This window comes from Budorcas taxicolor, chromosome 3 (genome assembly GCF_023091745.1).
Source record: "Budorcas taxicolor isolate Tak-1 chromosome 3, Takin1.1, whole genome shotgun sequence".
Taxonomy (NCBI): Eukaryota; Metazoa; Chordata; class Mammalia; order Artiodactyla; family Bovidae; genus Budorcas; species Budorcas taxicolor.
The window spans coordinates 89,235,413-89,255,854 of record NC_068912.1 but is presented as its reverse complement, the minus strand read 5'-3'; the positions used below and the strand labels follow the sequence as shown (position 1 = coordinate 89,255,854).

The following is a 20,442-nucleotide window of genomic DNA, read 5'->3' as shown; positions in this document are numbered from 1 at the left end:
GCTTGGTGAAAAAGGCACAAAAGATTCTCTTTTTTTTTTTTTTTTGCTGAAAAGCAAGCACCTTAGCCTGATAAACTCACTTTCAATCCTTCCTCTTCAGGTTTCAGATCGAATAAATGGTTCCTGGCACACAGTAGGGCCCTATACATAATAATTTCTTTCCCAACTACATAATTTTGGGGGACTCCAAAATCACTGTAGATGGTGACTGCAGCCATGAAATTAAAAGACACTTACTTCTTGGGAGAAAAGTTATGATCAACCTAGACAGCATATTAAAAAGCAGAGACGTTACATTGCCAATAAAGGTCTGTCTAGTCAAGGCTATGGTTTTTCCAGTAGTCATGTATGGATATGAGAGTTGGACTATAAAGAAAGCTGAGTGCCGAAGAATTGATGCTTTTGAACTATGGTGTTGGAGAAGACTCTTGAGAGTCCCTTGAACTGCAAAGAGATCCAAACAGTCAATCCTAAAGGAAATCAGTCCTGAATATTCATTAGAAGGACTGATGCTGAAGCTGAAACTCCAATACTTTGGCCACCTGATGTGAAGAGCTGACTCATTTGAAAAGACCCTGATGCTGGGAAAGATTGAGGGTGGGAGGAGAAGGGGACGACAGAGGATGAGATGGTTGGATGGCATCACTGACTCAATGGACATGAGTTTGGGTAAACTCCAGGAGTTGGTGATAGACGGGGAAGCCTGGCGTGCTGCAGCCCATGGGGTTGCAAAGAGTTGGACATGACTGAGTGACTGAACTGAACTACATAATATGCTGGTACACACTGGACAACTGTAAGGTGTTAGGCCCTGTGCTCGGTGCTAGGAACATAATTAGGAGGAATGTCAATTTTCAGCCTTCAGGGAGCTTACAGTCTAGTGGGGACAATCCACAGATATAATAATAAATGTTTGCTTGTCTTTGGGAAGGCTTATTTAGCATGTAAGCAATATTTTATATTATTTGGTGAAACAGTGTCAATACTTAGGCTCTCTCCCAAACCCACAGAAGGGATAATTCTATTTAATGCGTTCAAAGGAGGTTTCTGGGCTTCTTGGCCCTTGAAGCTCAATGCTTTGCAAATGGCCCATGACTGTTTTCAGTGGTAGGAAAATATTAAAATGAAGTTAATAATTAAGTTGCACAATTTACATTTCAAATGTGGTGAACTCGTGGCTCACTTTTACTAACATCATAAATATAATTTATTGGCTAATTTTCTCCTTAAGCACAACTTTTAAAATAACCTTCATTCTTGAGCTACACACTCTCCTCTTGCCAGATGATTTCCATTCAAGGATTAAACGAGAAAAAACATGCAGAGGCATAAAACATAGATTGTTATTTCATTCCATTGGATTTGCTGCTTAAATAGAACCTTGAGTTAATTAAATTTTATAGAAAAAGGGGATTCTTAGGCCATAAAATTAAAAATAATTCTAATAACAGTATATGATTGAGGATCTGGAATAATATCTATTTTCACAGCCCCTCTCCCCCTTGTTAACCCTGGTTCTTTTATTTGTAACTTAAGAAGCCATGTTCCATCTGATAATATTGTTGTAATTAATCATTTTAACAGCCTCATGAGAATAGAACTAACCATTCACATTTGTAGAACACTTCATAGTTTATAACGTATTTTCCAACACATTACTGTAACACTGGATGCTCCCTGAACTGTGTGAAGTTGGCAGCGCAGGAATCTCTCCCACTATCTCTAGTTTGCAGATGAGCTAATAGAGGCCTGAAGTTAAGGTGACTTACCTCTGATTGGTCAGCTAAAAAGAGCTGGGCTTGACCCATAGACCAAGCAGCACTTTGTTTATCCCCGTGTCCCTTTACCCAGCCCTACTTAGCCAACCTTCATGGTGGAAGCCCAGCCCCATAATATTCTCTAACCAGAAGCCAGGGTTCTTACAAGTCCTGCCATGATTCATGTCCCTCTGAAGAAGTCATCTCCAAGGTCAACCCAAGACTCCTCCTTGCCTTCCCCTTCCTGGCCCTTCAGACATCTTCAGGTCAAGATGTGGTTGTTGATGGCAGATTCTGCCACTTCTCTAGGTCCTGGGCATCCTCCAGGGTCAACAGAGTGACCCTGGAAGCTGCCAAAGCCAGTGAAAAGGATGAGGAGATGCTTGGCTATTGGAGCTCCTAAGTATCTCAATCAGGCCAGTCCCCTCCCAAGCCACTCTCTGTTATGAATCAGTGATGCTTTTCCAATAGCATCTGGAATGCCCTATAGCTGCTGTTTCATAATTAGTCCCCTGGTCCTTCTTTCCACTAAACCTTTGCAAGTAGACTCCTAGACCCCTCCTGCAGAGAAGCTCTGAAAGCACCACTGAAGAAGGCAGAGGTGTCCATGACTGACCAGAGTACACATTCACATAGACCCACTCCCTCAGCTTCGGCACTAGGTGCTCCTTCCTTTAGGGCAAGCATGTAGTTCCTACTGTACATCGGCTACTGTGCCGAAAGCAGGGGACACAGGGATGCATACGGCATCTTCCCGCACTGAGTCTCATGAGCTGCCTGTGCTATGGGAAGACAGACCTGTAGACACAGTGAGGACCACGTTACTAGAGAAGCACCAGGGGTCACGAAAGGAGGGGGCCACCTCAGGGCCTTGGCACATGCTCCTCCTCTGACCAGAACACTCAGACTTTCCCCCACTGCCTTTCCTACCGATCTTTCGAGACACAAACTAGACACCTTTATTTCTTCCTGGGAAGTATTTTCTAACTCAATTTGTACCCCACCCCACTGCCCCCAAACAGCTTATATGAGACCCTTAGATGGATTGTCAGCCTTGGATCCCCAGTGGCTCAGCTGGTAAAGAATATGCCTGTAATGCGAGAGACCTGGGTTTGATTCCTGGGTTGGGAAAATCCCCTGGAGGAAGGCATGGCAACCCACTCCAGTATTCTTGCCTGGAGAATCCCCATGGACAGAGGAGCCTGGAATGTCTCAGTCCATGGGGTTGCAAAGAGTCAGACATGACTCAGTGACTAGGCACACACACTCAAGGGAAAAGTATGGATGCCTGGTCCCCACCCCTTGAGGTTCTTAATTAGTTGGTTTGAGGTAGTTTAGTAACTCAACGTTTAAAATTTTTCCTGATGATTCTAATTTGCAGCCCAGGTTGAGAACTCTTGTCCTGCAGACTTCCCAAACACATGTACTCAGGAGTGACAACATTCACTCGCCAATGTATTAACCAATCTGAATAAACACTGGCTGCAAACCAGCACCTCTATTCCAGGTGATGGGGACCAAATAGCAGTCTTATCTCCATAGGTGCTGCTGCTGCTGCTGCTAAGTCGCTTCAGTCATGTCTGACTCTGTGTGACCTCATTGACGGCAGCCCACCAGGCTCCCCCATCCCTGGGATTCTCCAGGCAAGAACACTGGAATGGGTTGCCATTTCCGTCTCCAATGCAGGAAAGTGAAAAGTGAAAGTGAAGTCGCTCAGTCGTGTCCGACTCTTTGCAACCCCATGGACTGCAGCCTACCAGGCTCCTCCATCCATGGGATTTTCCAGGCAAGAGTACTGGAGTGGGGTGCCATTGCCTCCCCTCTCCCTCACCCACACTGGTTTTTATCTCCATAGGTGCACTGAGCAGCTCCTGTTCAGTGCTGAATCTCCACTATAATATGTTACACTCCATTCCACTAGGCAATCCTACCCTAGCCTTCTCTACCAATCCCATCTGCCCTTTCCTATGCTATGCAATACCACACTGTGTTACACTTTGAGCTCCCTGAGGATAAGGGTTGTATCCTCCTCTCCACTGCATCTCTAGCAACTATTAGAATCCCTGGGACACATTAGGAGATTGAAAAATGTTTGCTGAATGAAATGAAGGGGTGTCATTTCCTCTCCAACACACACTGTTTCTCTCTCTCTCTCTCTCTCTCTCTCTCACACACACACACACACACACACACACATACTCTCCTACTTTTCGCCTTCACCGCGGGGCCCACCAGGAGTCTCTGAACATCAGCACAGGCCGGCACCAGAGCAGAGCACTGAGGAGAGTGAGGCTGAACAGAGCGGATAAGAATGACCAGAACAACCCTCACTTCACAAGACCACGGAGCCCTTACCTTTGTTGCCTCAAAAATCTCGTCAAAGTCCATCGGCAGGTTTCTGTTCTGTAACCACAAGGCATGACTTATGAGCATGAAATGAGTGATGGGACAATGACATGAAACCCTTAACCAGGCTGGGCCCTCTTGCGCTTACCGGGGTGGCTGCGGCAAACCGCTCGTCAAAATCCTCAAACGCACGGCCGTTCTGAAAGCGTAAGGGATGATGAATGAGGATGAAGTGAATGACACACAAATGACATGGATTTATGTGTTTAATGATGACATTATCTATGGTTTACACTCTTATGGTCACAGGAGGCGGGAGTGGTTGCCAATGTGCTGTGAAAACCCTGGAATATGTTCCCAGCATAACTGATGATAAAACACGTGCCTGGCTAGGAAATACAAGCCATAGGGAGTTTGTAATTTTAAAGTCCATCTTCCTGAAATTACAGACCTGACCCAGCCAGTCTCAATGGTGACAGCAGATAAGAGCATGATGTTTACCCTTGAGATTTTTGTTTTAAGAGTGTTATCATGTGCTTTAGCCAAACTTGACCTTTGGGGCAGTATGTGGACAGCTGGTTTTGTAAGTGCCTTTTCTGCCTGAACTGCTTCTGTCCGCCTGGCAAGCTCAAAGCTCACCCAGTTCCTCAAACCCAGCTGAAAGGCCATCTCTTCTGTGAAGATTTCTTTGGTCCCCTGAGCTGAAATCCATCCTCTGTGAGCAACAGCATATCCCCTGTACCCATTAAACAGTGATCTTCCTGAAACAGGGACCACAATGTGTTCCTGCATCCCCAGCAGGTCATGGGGGATCTGCCCCGTGGCAGTGCTCGAAAAAATACATATGAATGAATAAATGATTTTAAAGATAGGCGGCAGCTGACCAAATCTAATCATTTTGTTAATTTTTTACTTTGTTGTTTATAATTGCTGAGAGCTTTGCTACACCACTCCATAATACCGCTGCCTCAGCATCCCCTTTGTGTGGCCAAGTGGCCTGCAGGGGCCTTGAACTGACACCAGCTTCTCCAGTGAAGTAGGTCCTGGATAACAGCCCACAGAGTCATAAGTCAACGTCAGTTCCTGATCTGACCATCCTAACAGCTCTTACGGCTACACTCTCCCCAGCCTCCCAGGGCTTTGCCTTATGGACCCTTAGATAAGATTCCTTAGACACTTACCAAGACCCTGCTCTTTTTGGTTTGAAATGACCAATCTGGCCTCAGATAGGAACGCTAAAGCACTCTACCTTGGAGCTTTAATAAAGGCAAGTGCCCCAGACCCTGCCTTGCTCTCTCTGCCTGCTTCCTCCCTTCACCTCTGCATATGGCTCTTCTTCCAGGACCTGCACTAATAAACTCCTCTCTTTCAACTCCCTGGTGGTCTTCTGTTGAACCCTGGCTTACCATCTGATACCCCAGAGCTTTATTTAAAGAATGTTAATTGAACAAAGTCACAACATTAATACATATTGTAGGCAATGCACATAATATCTCCATATATACACAATGACCATGTTTTTATGCTTGGGATGAATTCCAAGCAGTGTAACAGTAGTCTAAGTCTGATAATATTGACATTAACTTGGAATGATTATGCTTGAACAGAAATACTTGCACTGTTCCCTAATTTTCAGGAGAGCTTCCTGCTGGCCATGGAGGAGTGGAGGAACCATCAGCCATGAACTCTTCCACTCCGTCTGTAGCAAATGTGACTGTACATCAGTCAGCCCCAGTTACAGGGTCCCAGAGAAGGGCAACACACATGCCCATGCCCACCACGGCAGAGCCTTCAAGCCAAACCACCAGCAAGTTCTGTCATCAACCACCTGCTCCTACTAGGCGCTGGCTCGCCAGGATTCAACAGTGGCTGAGAGAAGACGAGGAAGGATCAGGTTGGATAATGGCAGAAATAACAGTAACAACAATTATTATTATTTGGCTAGAGATGGGGAGACAGTGTTACCCTATAACTTCTGGTGTGGCCTGAAAGGTTAAGGTTATGTTGCTACCTCTTTCATAAATTCCCACACTTCCTGGGATTTATGGCATAGCCCCTACCAGCTAGCTCTGGGTCATAACTTTTAATAAAAACATTTTTTAGTGTCCAAAATCTCATTACATCTGTCCAATATAAAAAAGCAAATGGCTTCAGAGCATGATGGATGAATTAAATAAATTTGAAAAACAGCCGGTGGTAGAGTCTCATAAAACCCCCACCATATAATGAAAACATGTGAGGATAGCCAGCACTGGTGTGAGACTGTCACTTTGCTGGTGACAGAAGAGGGGGTCTCTGATGAGGGGTGGGGCCAGGGTGTGAGGAGGCCATTTCCATAAATCCAGATGGAGACTGGTCCAGACATGGGTGTAAATGTGCCTTTTTGGAGTCACACAGATATGGACTGAATCCTGACTGTGCCCCGTGCTGGCTGTGTGACCCTGGACAAGTCGTGAAGCCTAGGTTTTCTCAGTGGGATGACAGTGATAACATCATCTTAGGGTTATGGAGAGGATTAACCGAGATGTGTGTGCAGTGCTTTGTTTGCTGTTTGGCACACAGAGACGCTTAATAAATCATAGCTATTATTAGGATCCTCTCAATCAATTTCTTTTAGCTCACTTCTGCAATGCACAGGTACCCATCTTTTAATATTAAGAAACTATTACTCTATGATATTGGGGAAAAGGAGAAGTAAAAATATCTTGTGGAAAGCCCCTCTTTAGAAACCACACCACTTCAGAACATGGACTAGGTCCTGTGTAAAAGGATGCCAAACACTTCCTGCTCTTAGTTCTGAATGCTCAGTCCACTCTTGAGCCCATCTTTTCCCTCTTTTCTCTCTTATTGACACAGTCTTGCTGGGAGCATCTTCCCATCCATACCCTTTGTACCTGGCATATATAGTTACAGTCCTGTTTTGATACTAGCTCAGTCATTTCTTGGACTTCCTTCCTCCTACCTGGGACAGCCTTAAGGAATACTCAGGGCACTTCACCCAGCCATCAGAAGACTCTTCCAGTCCCTGCATTTTTCTCTCAGTTGACTCTTAAAGGGGGGAACCTGGAATCCATTCCCTAGTCTCCCTGCATCCCCAGGTCCTGCTTTACCCACATTCTCTATTAGGGCTTTTGTCCATTTACCTTCAAGTCTTGTTCTCCCCTTATTAGATATACTCCTCACACTTACTATCATAGCATGCATGCAGCTTTGTATTCTGCCCTTAAAATCTCAATATGGCAATCTAGTTTACTCACAACTTCCATTTCTGGTGAAGGTTTAAAAGAAGAGATTCTCTTCTGTTGTTTCAATACAATTCTAGCCCAAAGCATCATTAAGACACTGGAATAAAGCTTCCACATGAAGTTTACTTTCCCACAATCTATCTCGAGCAGTGGGACACTATTGTCCCATAACTGAGTAGGGTAACTCTTAAGACAGAGAAGGCAATGGCACCCCACTCCAGTACTCTTGCCTGGAAAATCCCATGGGTGTAAGAAGATCAGATTCATGTTACTCTTACAGCAAAAGTGAATGGATAAAGAAGTTGTGGTACATGCATACTATGGAATATTACTCAGCCATAAAAAGGAATAACACTGAGTCATTTGTAGAGATGTGAATGAATCTACAGACTGTCATACCAAGTAAAGTAAGTCAGAAGGAGAAAAACAAATACTGTATTATTAATGCACATACGTGGAATCTAGAAAAATGGTAGAGATGATCTTATGTGCAAAGATGTATGCACAACAAGGGGGAAAGGGGATGGAGGGAGGCACTGGGAGGTTGGGACTGATATATTTATACTACTATATATAAAATAGGTAACTAAGGAAAACCTACTGTATAGCACAGGGAACTCTACTCAATGTTCCAACATAAATGGAAAGGAAATCCAAAAATGAGGGGATATACATATACATAGAGTTGGTTCACTTTGTTGTACAATAGAAACTAACATAAGATTGTACAGCAACTGTACTCCAATAAAAATTATTTTTTTAAAAAGGTCTTACCAATTAAAAGAATGTGAGTGGATGAGATGGGACTTGGGATGAACACATCAAAAAGGATGACAACTTATTTATAGCTGCCAAATCAGAAACCTGCAGTGGTTCTCACCCCTGGCTGCACAATGTAATCCTCTGGGGGAGATTTTCCACAGCTACACATACCTGGGCCTCGCCAGCTGAGATTTGGATTCTGTTGGTCTGGGGTGAGGTCCTGGCATTGGTAGGTTCTAAAAGCTCCCCAGGTGAGTCTAATAGGAAGCCAGACTTGTGAAGCACTGTGCTGGGGAATGAACTCGCTGTAAGAATAATTAGTGAAAGTCCTACTGGGAAAAATGAAGACATCTTGATTGATTACATAATTGATTAATGAATTTCTCCAGCAAACATTCACTGGGTGCTTTCCACACGCTGTGTTCTGACTAGGCGTTGGAGATACAAAGATGACTGATACAGGGGCCATGCTTTCTTAAAGTTCAGAGCAGAGCCAGGATATATCATCACTCTAGCATGGAAGGTGGGACAGGAGTGGGACAGGGAGCTCACAAGGCATCAAGATCTCAATTCAGACAGAACCTAAGCCAGCGCTGCAAAAGAATGAATTCAATTATCCATTTAGAAGGCTCAGGAGAAATGGATTAACTTAAGTGATCTGTAAGTGCACCAAGGTGGACACCATTAATGCACCTAGTGATTCCAAGCATTTGAATTGCATGCCTTTCCCTGGTGAGTGATTTAACCATGAAGACAACATGCTAATGAAGACTAATTCCCTCTGGGTTATCTAGGAGTTTATGCGCTCTATCGCCTTTAGCCAAGAGTAAACAGCCACTTTCCTACTTCTTGGCAGAGAAACTCTGTTTGGCACCTGATGAACAAAGTAGGGGGTGGATTTGAGATGGGGAGTAGAAAATGTGATGTTAACAAATGATTTTTCTCATGAGAACCCCTGTCCAACAGAACTTTCTGTGATGATGGAAAGTCCTACACCTGTACTTCCAATTTGGTAGCCAGTGGCTGCACATGGCTATTAAGCACTTCAACTATGGCCTGTATGACTAATAAATTGCATTTTAAGTTTTATTTATTTTTAATTAGCTTCATTGTAAATAGCCACATGTGACCAGTGGCTACTGTATTGGACATCAAAGCTCTAGATAATAGACATTAAAAAGAAAAAAAAAAACTTCAGCTGCCTGATTTAGGTGCTTTCTAAATACCAGATATATTCCTTCTTTATATAGTCTCTTCTATTCTTTTAAAGAATATCCTACCTTTGTGTTGATGAGAAAGGTTCTATGGGAGCACTGAATTCTTTGCTATGTCTAGATAGCCATGAATCAAATTCAGTTTGCAAAAACCACAGCCTTCTTCTGGGTGTAAGTTTTGTCACTGCCTGGGCTAAGCCAGAGCCAAATATTGGTGGCTTTTTTTTTTTTTTTAAAGGAGGTTAACAACTTTAACCTTAAAAGTTAGAAACTTTTAATGAACTTCAGGTGGAAATCCATGGAGCCTTATCATCATTCCAACAGAACGGAACTTCCTTTAACGGCCAGAATGTCCCAGCCTACTGAGATCTGGGGCTCTGTGGTTTTGTGAGACTGAATGCCTTGATCTAATGGAGGATTTGGTACTGATTTGTGGCTCTGTCCTTGTAGTGATTGAGAAGTTGGCTCTACTCAAAGCTGGGCTGTATTTCAGCAGTTAACGGCTCTCCTTCTGCCAATTAACATTTTAGGAGGGCCCCAAGGTTGTCTAGACAGCTAGAGGGTGGAGGGAAGTGCTTAGATCTTATAATGAGAGTTACATCTTCCCTTGAAGTGCACCGAAGTGTAATATATCTGCTAATCCCTGGGACAATGAAATATTTATATCCAACTTTCTAAAAATGAAGTTGGTTTAAAATGGCCCTCATTTCTCTCCATTTTTTAATTTTTGTAAGAACACAACATGAGATCTATCTTCTTAACAAATTTTCAAGTGTACGATACAGTATTATTAGGGGCACAATCTCTAGGAGTTAATCTTCTTGCACAACAAACTTAATACCAATTAAACAGCATCTCCCCGTTTCCCCTTCCCTAACCTCTGGCAACGACCATTCTTTTCTCTGCTTATATGTGTTTGACTACTTTATGGACCTCATATAAGCAGTATCTTGCAGTATTTGCCCTTTGTGTTTGGCTTATTTCATGCAGCATAATGTCCTCAAGGTTCAGCCAAGTTGTTACGTAAGCAAGGACAGCCTTCTTTTTCAAGACTATATAATATTCCGCCACATGTATATACCACATTTTCTTTATCCATTCATGTGTCAATAGATATTTATGTTGAAAAGGCCTTTCTTAACATGCAAGAAGACAGTCAGGATGCTGACTAGAGGTAGAAGGAATTTGCTGGTGCTTTATTCAGGGGCATGTAAGAGAAAGGTAGACTTCTTTCATGAAGATTAGGGCACTACGTTGACCAAACTAGGCTAATGTGAATGAACAGGGGCATCTGTGGCTACGGACCCTAAATCTGAAGTCTTGAACTTTCCAACTTTAATCTCAGGCCAAGGAAACCAATGTGCATGCTTTTAAAGTGAGAAACTTCATGATTTTAGGAGGGACAGGCCAGGGGCACTGGGAAGACAAATGTTAGAAACAGTGGCTGTCACAAGACATGGGAGTAAATGTCCACGGACAGATGAGTGGGTTAAGAAGACATGGTACATTTATATAATGGAATATTACTCAGCCATAAAAGAATAATGCCATTTTCAGCAACATGGATGGACCTAGAGATTATCATAGTGATATGAGTTAGACAAAGACAAATATCATATGATATCACTTACACGTGGAATCTAAGAAAGTACCCAAATGAACTTATTTACCAAACAGAAACTGACTCATAGACTTTGAAAACCAACTTATGGTTACCAAAGGGGAGAGTGGGAGGTAAGGGATGAACTAGGAGTTTGTGAGTAGTATATACACACTACTATGTATAAAATAATCCCAACAAAGACCTACTGTATAGAGGAGGAACGCTACTTAATATTCTGTAATACCTTAAATGGGAAAAGAATCTGAAAAAGTATAGACATATGTATACGTATAACTGATTCACTTTGCTGTACACCTGAAACGAATCCAACATTGTAAATAGACTATACTCCAAAAACAGCTTTCAGTTTGAACATCTACTTCATCATTGATATATCCTTGGATGAATTCCTTCCTTACTCTGAGCCTCAGTTTTCTCCCCAGAGAAAATAGGGAAAATACTGCTTATAACATGCAATTGCTGAGAAGGTTTATACACATGAAAAGAATTAGCACAGCACATGACAGAGTAACATCTCAAAGGATGTCAGTTCCCTTCCCAAAAGTACAGAGTGGGAAGGACGGTGGGAGGGAGGAAGAGAGGAGGAAGAGATGGCAGGGGAAGAGGAGAAAGAGCGGGGGGGAAGAGGAAAGGAAGAGAGAGAGGAGGAGGAAAGAAAGGAAGGGAAGAAAGGAAAGCCACGGGACTATATGCTTGGTACGTGACTGTGGGCAGGTTCCAGGCTACGGCAAAATTTGGGAAACACTAGTCCAGGGAAGGAACAGAGTCACTCGGAAGAGAGGCTAAAGGTGTGACATGATTGTCACACGGCAGACACTGCTCCCACACATTTTACCCAAAGCTTAACACTAGCAAGGCTGGAGCACAGTGAAGTCCATCAGCCACATCATTCATTCCATCTACCCCATACCCTTCTTTTCTCCACTGCCTTCCTTAATTTCAGACCTCCAGTGGGCGACTCTATGCTTTCAGGCCCATATCTTCTAAAACACATCCCTTATTTTCTTGAAAAATACACTTAAAGATGGGATTGGAGGTGCAATTTGCAGGCTGCAAATTGTGCTAAGATACTAAGCACTAAGTTTGATCTCAGGAAATGAGAGTGCCCAGAGTCTGGGGTGATGGCGGTGGTGACAGTGACGTCTGTCCTAACCTGTCCCTCAGTCCCTCCATATCTATTTATTGAGCGATTATGCTAAGATACAATCCTTGCCCTTAGAAGAAGACAGGCAATGATCATACGATTGGTGTCAGAAATGAGACAATTCACATGAAGCTTGTAATACATAGTTCAGAGTAACGACGTGATTCATGCCAGTGGTTACTACCACTGGTAACTGATCCCACTGTGGTGGGTCAGACATTTTGAGACAGTGGCATCTGTAGTGCTGGGGGTTTTAATAGTTTCGATACTATTGTCATGAGGCAGTGACTATAAAGAGATGATGGTATAGTTGTTAATATGGTGATAGCTCCAGATGTGGCAGTGTTGGGAACTGAGAATAAATGCTGAAAACACCAGCCTACCACGGAGCTTCTCTAGAAACCCTGGAGATGACTTTATGCTCTGATACTCATGGAAGCTTCCTGGGCTCTAGATCCTGGCCCCAACCCATGACCTCATTCCAAAGCTCTGACGTGTGACCATGAGGATTTTAGAATATAGGGCCCCTTCCTTGCTGCGGCTTCTCTGTGGGGTGAGGGGCAGGCTGCAAGATGGCTTGGCTACTCTGCTGGTTGTCAACAGAATAAACACACCTGCCCAGGTCTAAACGTACAGTGACAACGAGACACCATCTCGTCGGAGATGGTAAGGGAAATCATCTCCTGAAGCTTATAATTATTTGTTTTTCATTCTCTCTTTCTTGATCTCATCTCCTTAAAAAAAATCTATTATTCTAGTTCCACATTCGCAAAAACTCAAAGGATTTTTCAAAAACTCCTAACAAGATTTGGCGCTAGTTCAGTACTTTGAAAAGGGGTGAATGAGAATCACAGGAAAGTGAAATCGGCTCCTGTCAGCGGGATGACAGGCTCTCAGCACACTCCTGGGGAGGAGGGCAGGGGGATGCTCAGGCAGGCAGGCAGCTCCTTCTCCGTGGCTGTGTCTCTCTTAGAGAGGCTACTCCCGCGGTCCAGATGGCACCCAAATGGTAACGAGAAATATTGGATGGAGCTGAAACCAGGCAAGAGCAGCAGAGGCTCAGGCTGAAGGCAGAGCAAATCGGAGGAAATCACAAATGGAGAGATGTCACAGCAGAGGAAAAAATAGTCACGGGGGCTTGCTTTGCCTGCTGCTCTGACAGCCGTTCCCTGCACAATGTTTTTTCCTTTTCTTCTCTGGAAGAATGAAGATTTTACATCTTAGGCATTCATTTCATAATTAATAAACCTTTCCTGAATGCATACGCAGAGGAAGGCACTGGGCCAATCTTGTGAGGACTGGAATGCTGTCCCTTCTCTGAGCTGCAACCGTCAAGTGAGGGAAATGGGAGGAAGCCCGTTCGGGTCAGAGCATGAGGAGCGTGATGACAGGGGCACCGCACGGAGGACTCTCACAGCCCATGGACCATTTCACTGCTGCAAGGCTGAAGCCAACTCCTCTGTAAATGACCAAAACAAGAATTCCGTTTCCATGCGGCTGGAATTTGACTAGTTTACCTATCTCTTGAATCTTGTTTATCGTAGAATTAGGGAACTATCTACCTTCTAAGACAGGACTTCCCTAAATAAGATTTGAGGTAACAGCTTAGTGAGCAAAGTGCCTGAGACACAGCAAGATCTCCACTGTGCTGTGCTTAGTTGCTCAGCCGTGTCCAGCTCTTTGTGACCCCATGGACTGCAGCCCACCAGGCTCCTATGTCCACTGGGATTCTCCAGGCAAGAATACTGGAGTGGGTTTCCATGCCTTCCTCCAGGGGATCTTCCCTCCCCAGGGACTGAACTCAGGTCTTCCACATTGCAGGTGGATTCTTTACTCACTGAGCCACCAGGGAAGCCCAAGATCTCCATCAGTGGGTTAAACATTAAGTCAATAATACAATGCAGTATCCTTGCAGAGTATGACGGTATTTTGCGGCATTTTGGACAGTTCTTTGAATTGCAGGATTGCAGGGAAGTAGAACTAGAAGAGGCTATAAACATCTCCAACCCAACTCAACCCTATCTGTTGTTCAGATGAAGAAACTGAGGTCTTCAAGATTTTCAAAATCATAATAATGTTAGCGGCAGAGTGGGATGAAATCCCAAGTTCCCAACTCCTAGTCTAGTTCCTTAATTTCCATCACAACTCCCCTCATGGGTGAACAAACTAAGAGGAGACAAGAAATCAGAGCAGAGAAACCTGGCTCACAATTTACAACAAGGAAACTAAGGCCCTAAGGAGCTTGCTCATATGTGAGACAGTGAGGAAAATGACTCCTTCATAGAGCTCTGAGTATCAAGGGAGGTGATGTTCACCAATAAACTAGACTTGGAAGGCAGCCTACAGGTTGGGGTCAGAGGAAATTTACAAGAGCACTATCTATAATTGTCTCAGATTGATTGTCCAGCCTATAAATAGTTTGTAACTCAGTCTCACGATTTCCCTTGCTCTCTTAACAGGTCTCTCAGTATATTATATTTCTTACTCTCTCAGGCACTGGTATAAGCCACTCCTCATGACTGGCAGCCCTTCCCATCCTCGTTCATCAGGAGACCCTGGAGAACTGGGTCTAGTCATCTGTCCCAAACCTTTAGAAGGGGTTACACGGTCCTCCTCTGGGCATCATATATGCTGTAATGGTTGATTACTTTCTCTCTTCTCTATACAGACTATCACCTCGTGACACTAAGTTCCTTGCATGGGAAGCTGTACCTTATTCTTCATGTTCCTAATGTCTAAATACCCCAGTTGGCTAGCACACAAAAGGAAACTCACTGAATTGACAGATTAAGAAAAAACAACCTGGAATGAGTAAATGGAGGCACTTGTTTATACAAGGGAATAGATAAGTGAACAGAAAGAAACATGGTGATAGTACAGTTTACAAGGCAGAGGGTATGCTGGTCCATATGGTGCTTTCAAATGCTCAGCATGAGCGCGTGTGCATACACACGCACACTCACTCACTCACTGAGACACGGCATTTGCTATTGTAAACTCCAGAAAGGATGTCATATCCACTGTCATTTGACGGAATGAGACTTCACAATCAGTAAATAACTCTGATTCTAACTTCAAAGAAATACTAGGCAGATGTTCCAGTGAAAGTCATAAGAACAGGAATATGCTCTTCTTCTAGCTCTTCTAATCAAGCCCGTTCCATTAGCAACATCCATCAGTGGCTCAAGGGAAGCAGTCAGTCTCAGACATTCCTCACCATTCAAAGTCCAGCCAATGCCTAGGCTCACCCTACTTCCCAGCAAGTGATAAACTGATTGTATCCCATACTGTTCAGACTCTCAAACTTAACTTGTTCAAAGAATTTTTCATCTCCTAAAGTCTGTTCATTCCTTGTCTTCTGATTTCTACAAAGGCTACCAATTCAGGCCTGGATGCTCAAATCCTCGAAGGTAAAAGTTAGCCTCTACCCCTCTCTCTTCCACAAGCTGACATCCAATCATTCTTTAAGAAAGGCTGACTCCATTTCTAGAACATGCCCCACCTCTGCCTGCCCCTTCCCTCGTCTTGGTGGCATCCTCTTTTGCCTGAACTGTTGCTTTTAACACTTTCTCCCTTAAGTTCATCTCCTACACAGCAGCCAGAGTGATATTTTTAAAATGTCAAATCAAGTTCACTTCCTGATGAACACCCTCCACTGACTTCCATTACATTGGCAATAAAATTCAAACTCCTTATCGCTGTCTATACCACTGTCCATACCACTGTCCACGTTTAGCTGCTGCCTCGGAGTCAGAACCCATCCTTCACCACTCTCCCCTTCCCACCAAGCTCTGCCCAACATCAGCCTTCCCTCTGTTCCCCCTGGACCCCTAGAACATTTCTGTCCCAGGCCTTTGGCCCTACCTTTCCCTGTCCTGATCCCACTCTCCATCAGGCTGGTTTCTTCTCATAATTCAGACTTGGCTCAGGTGTCACATCCCTAGACCTCCTCTGACTATTTACTTAAATGCAGTCCTAGCTCCCAGCTCTTGTCAGGTTTTCCTGTTTGGTTTTCTGGTTAGCATTCATGCACTGTTTGGAGAAGGAAATGGCAACCCACTCCAGTATTCTTGCCTAGAAAATTCCCGTGGACAGAGGGGCCTGGTGGGCTGCTGTCCGTAGGTTGCACAGAGTCGGACATGACTGAAGTGAGTTAGCACGCATGCATGTATTGGAGAAGGAAATGGCAACCCACTGCAGTATTCTTGCCTGGAGAATCCCAGGGACAGAAGAACCTGGTGGGCTGCTGTCTACAGGGTCGCAGAGAGTCAGGTACGACTGAAGCGACTTAGCAGCAGTGGCGACAGCAGCATGCACTGTGTGTCTATTTACTAGATCGTTGGGAGCCTTCTCCTGTGAAATGTGAGCTGGGCAAGGGATGGGGCCTGGCCTGACTTGTACAGCACCTGTGTCTGTGTGTCATACGCGATGATCACTAGACTGTATTTGTAGAAGGAGGAAGGAAAGAATGCTTGAACAGAAAAATGCTTAAGTGACCAGTGGCTAGTTCTAGGAGTACCTTCCAGTACTGCAGAAACTATAAAATTAAAACACAAAGGACATTTTGTACATACCTCTACAGGGACAAGGGAACACTCTGTTTGTCACTTTGATGTCTGTGCTCTGGTCTATTTTCCTGCCTGTTCTCTGATGCTGGGCAACCCATTTCTGAAGACCATGGAGCCAGGGCTAGAGGATAGCAGATTTGGTGAGATCCCATACAGATCCCACAAGAAGAAACCCTCTTTAGCCACATCCTTGCTATATCTGTTCTAAGAAAGACCTTTTTGATTTAATCGATATTTCTGGTTTGGTCACAAGTGGTTGACATCATTATTCCTTGTTTTGATAGATCCATAAAGTTCCTAAATATATAAGCTCCTCTTGATCCCTCTCTCTTCCACACCTTGACATCCAGTCATTATAAGAAATACTGACTCTATCTATAGAACACACCACCAAATAGTCCATTCTGGTCTAAAGAGGAAGGAAGGGGTAAATAGTAATATCAAGACCTCATCTGTTCTTGGCCAAGCAGGGATCAAGCATGACGATAATCATAATAGCTGATGCTTAGATAAAAGTTCCTCTCCACGAGCCAGACACCACTCTAAGGTGTGTTCATATAATAACACACTTAATTATCACGGCAAACGTAGGTGCTATTGTTGTCCTCACTTTCCGAGAAGGGAACTGAGGCACAGAAGGGTCGATGACCTTGCCCAAGGTCACACAGCTAGTAAGTGGCAGAGCTAGGATGTTTGCCAAAGTGAGTGAGCTTTAAAGTACATGTTCTTAACCAGTCCTCTAGGGCGAGGAGAACAAAAGGTGTAAGACAATTTGTGTTTTACGATGAGGGTTAAAGTAAGGGGTTGGGAAGGAGCAGCCACGGGGGAGAGGGGTAGTTCAGAAGCCCACCCCTCCAGGTCCACTACATCCTCTCTGGAGGACCAGGGCCTGATCCCACGGCAAGTGTTATCTCTACAATGATGATGGGGCAAGGGGCTAGGACTTTCGAGGTGACCGTGGAAACAACAACCTAGAGACAGCCAAGGAGACGAGGCTATGAGATTACAAACACAGGAAAAGGGGGACAACCAGACTATTGGGTTGACAGCGTGGGATGGTGGGAAAGAGGAGTAATACAGAAGATCAGGCAGCAGCTAAGCTGCCGGAAAGAAATGTGATGACATACTGACAGGTCTCTGTGACAGACAGAAAAATGAGAGGTGGAGACGGGAGAAAGTGGGGTGAAAAGTGAGCGTGAATGTTCCCTTAACACGAGCTGATCCTTGTGCACAACTGGAGAAGCAAGAGACTCCTGCATCATCAGACTTTACTTCCCTCTCCCTTTAGCAACGAAACCTCACTCTTCCCATCCACAAAATAGAGAAAATAATAGTTGGCATGTTAATTAAACTAGATAAATGGGACGCGTCGGAATCCACTGGGGGAACTTTATCAATCTCTCTTTAAATATAAACACATGCAACCCCTACGAAAGCACATCTATAGGGCTGAGGGCCCAGAAAGTTCAAAAGTGTCACCAAGGACTTAACTGCAATCCAGCAGTTAAGATTCACCTTCTAATGCAGGGGGCAGGGCACAGGTTTGATCCCTGGTCAGGGAACTAAGTTTCCACATGCCACACGGCCAAAAACACGTGTCACCAATGACTGTTTGGCAATGTGGTATTCGGGAATCACTGATCTGGATGCAGCTTGCCAAGCACTGTATGTACTCCCTGGCCCCCAGTAAATACTCTGCAAATACTTGTTTCTTGCCTCCTTTCTAAGTCATCACAAAAACAGGCTTCACACACATTGGGTTGGGACTGTCACTGGTCTATATTCTCTTATTCTCCGTGACCATTTATTCATCTCTTTCCCCTTTTTTACAACTAGAATTCATTCATTATTCTTCTGCAACCACTAACAACAGCATTTAGGGAGAAAGAAAGAGCCTGAGCACGATGATTTATCCAGAAACACTGAATTACTGTACCGGGAGAGAACGAGTGTCAGCCTCAATGGATATTTATGGGGAAACGGTATATCACAGCTCTGCTCATTAGAGATGTTGTAGTTAAGGTTCTATGGATGTTAATGATCTATATTAGAGGGATAAGGAAAGACTCACAGCAGCAGCAGCAGTTAACAGATACCCCGGAATCCCATTTTCTTCCCACATCAGAGAGCTCCGAGGAATCTGATTTATGCCCACTGAAGGAGCAGGTGTGCATTGGGGCACCTGTATCTTGGGGGCAGTACTGTCTTTGTTTTAGAATAGATAGTGTGACTGGCAAAGAGTTTCAGGAACAAAGCGGATAGAGAGCTCCCACCTCTGTTTGAAATCTCACTGTGTTCTGGTCTTAGAGACAGCTGGACCCAGTGGGAAGAGCATTTCTTGTGTGTGGGTAGGCTGGACCTGCACCCTGGGTTACCTCAGATCACTCCCGTTTCTACCTATTGTCCTGACATAATTATTAATAGCAATCCCCCGTTCCCTTTAAAAGTGACCCAGTTCGGATGATAAACTAGGTCACCCTACCTTTAGGGTCAGAGAGAGCAGGATTAGATCCTTAGTGATGCCTCTTCTCGCTGCGCTGTTTAACTTCTCTGATCCCCAATAGTCTTTACATAGAGAAGAGATGTACGTCTCAGAGTAATTTGGGAACGCCTTGACATAGTACGTTGTGCCTCCTACAGTCCCTTGCTTGGTAAGCGTGCTCAACATCTGGTATCACAACTGTTTGTTACCCTCACCCCACAGCCCTGGCACTCTCCTGCAGGCTCAGCCCCACCCTCATTTAAGCTTGGTCTTGTTAGCATTATTGCTTGAGCAAGGAGAATGGAAAATGTTCCAGCCTCTTACCCTTCCCTCCAGTGCTCTCAGGACCCTAAAAGCACCCTAGTGGTTAAGCCAGGTCTTACTCATCATCATATTTCTTGAAATACTTGATATAGCCTTTTGTTCACAGAATAGCTCATAACAACAACTATGGCTAACATTTATTGAGTAGTACTTACTATATGCCAGGCGCTGTTCTAAATGCTTCACATGCATTACCTTATTCAAGTTCTCAGAAGGCAGGTACCACAATCATTATTCTCACGTTATAAGCAAATACACTGAGGCTCAGAGAAGGTTAAATAACCCACCCAAGTTTACATAGCTGGTAATAGAGGCAGAAAATTTTCAAGCGTTAAGTAGTCAGTCTGCAAAGCTCCCATTTTTAAGTGTACTCCCATGCTGCCTACCGAGCACTGAATACCTACTCTGGGCAAACACAACAGAAATCACACCTGTTTTCTAATTTAATCCTTACAGGAATCCAGGGAGGTAGCTCTCCGCACATTGTTAACTGGTCACTAAGAAGAATCTGAAAGATAAAGTACCTTGCCTAGATTCACACAGTTAAGAAGAATAATGCTCTGAATTGATTCAAATTTCAATGCATACATGTGGAATCTAGAAAAATGGTACAAAGGAACCAGTTTCCAGGGCAGGAATAGAGATGCAGACATAAAGAGTGGACACGTGCACACAGGGGAAGAAGGGAAGGGTGGGACAAAGTGGGAAACTAGGACTAACACACATACAGTGCCATGTGTGAAGGGATAGTGGGGATCTGCTGCGTGGCACAGGGAGCTCAGCTCGGTGCTCTGTGATGACCTTGATGGGTAGGAAATGCGGGTGGGGGGTGTGAGTGAGGCCCAAGAGAGAGGAGATACATGAGTACATATGGCTGACTCACTTCACTGTATAGCAGAAACCAGGTTCAATCCTTGGGTCAGGAAGATCCCCTGGAGAAGGGAATGGCAACCCACTCATGCAGTCCATGGGGTTG

General features: G+C 44.3%; 1 protein-coding gene across 1 annotated transcript in view; it reads right to left on the bottom strand.

The window, feature by feature from the left end:
• Window positions 1-20,442, bottom strand: part of DAB1 (DAB adaptor protein 1) — a 296,632-nt gene that overhangs the window by 16,340 nt on the left and 259,850 nt on the right. The window contains exons 9-10 of the mRNA XM_052637938.1: window positions 4,252-4,302; window positions 4,113-4,160 (exon numbers count right to left, since the gene is read on the bottom strand). Of these exons, the coding sequence (XP_052493898.1) occupies window positions 4,113-4,160; window positions 4,252-4,302 (99 nt within the window). The remainder of the gene's footprint in view (window positions 1-4,112; window positions 4,161-4,251; window positions 4,303-20,442) is intronic.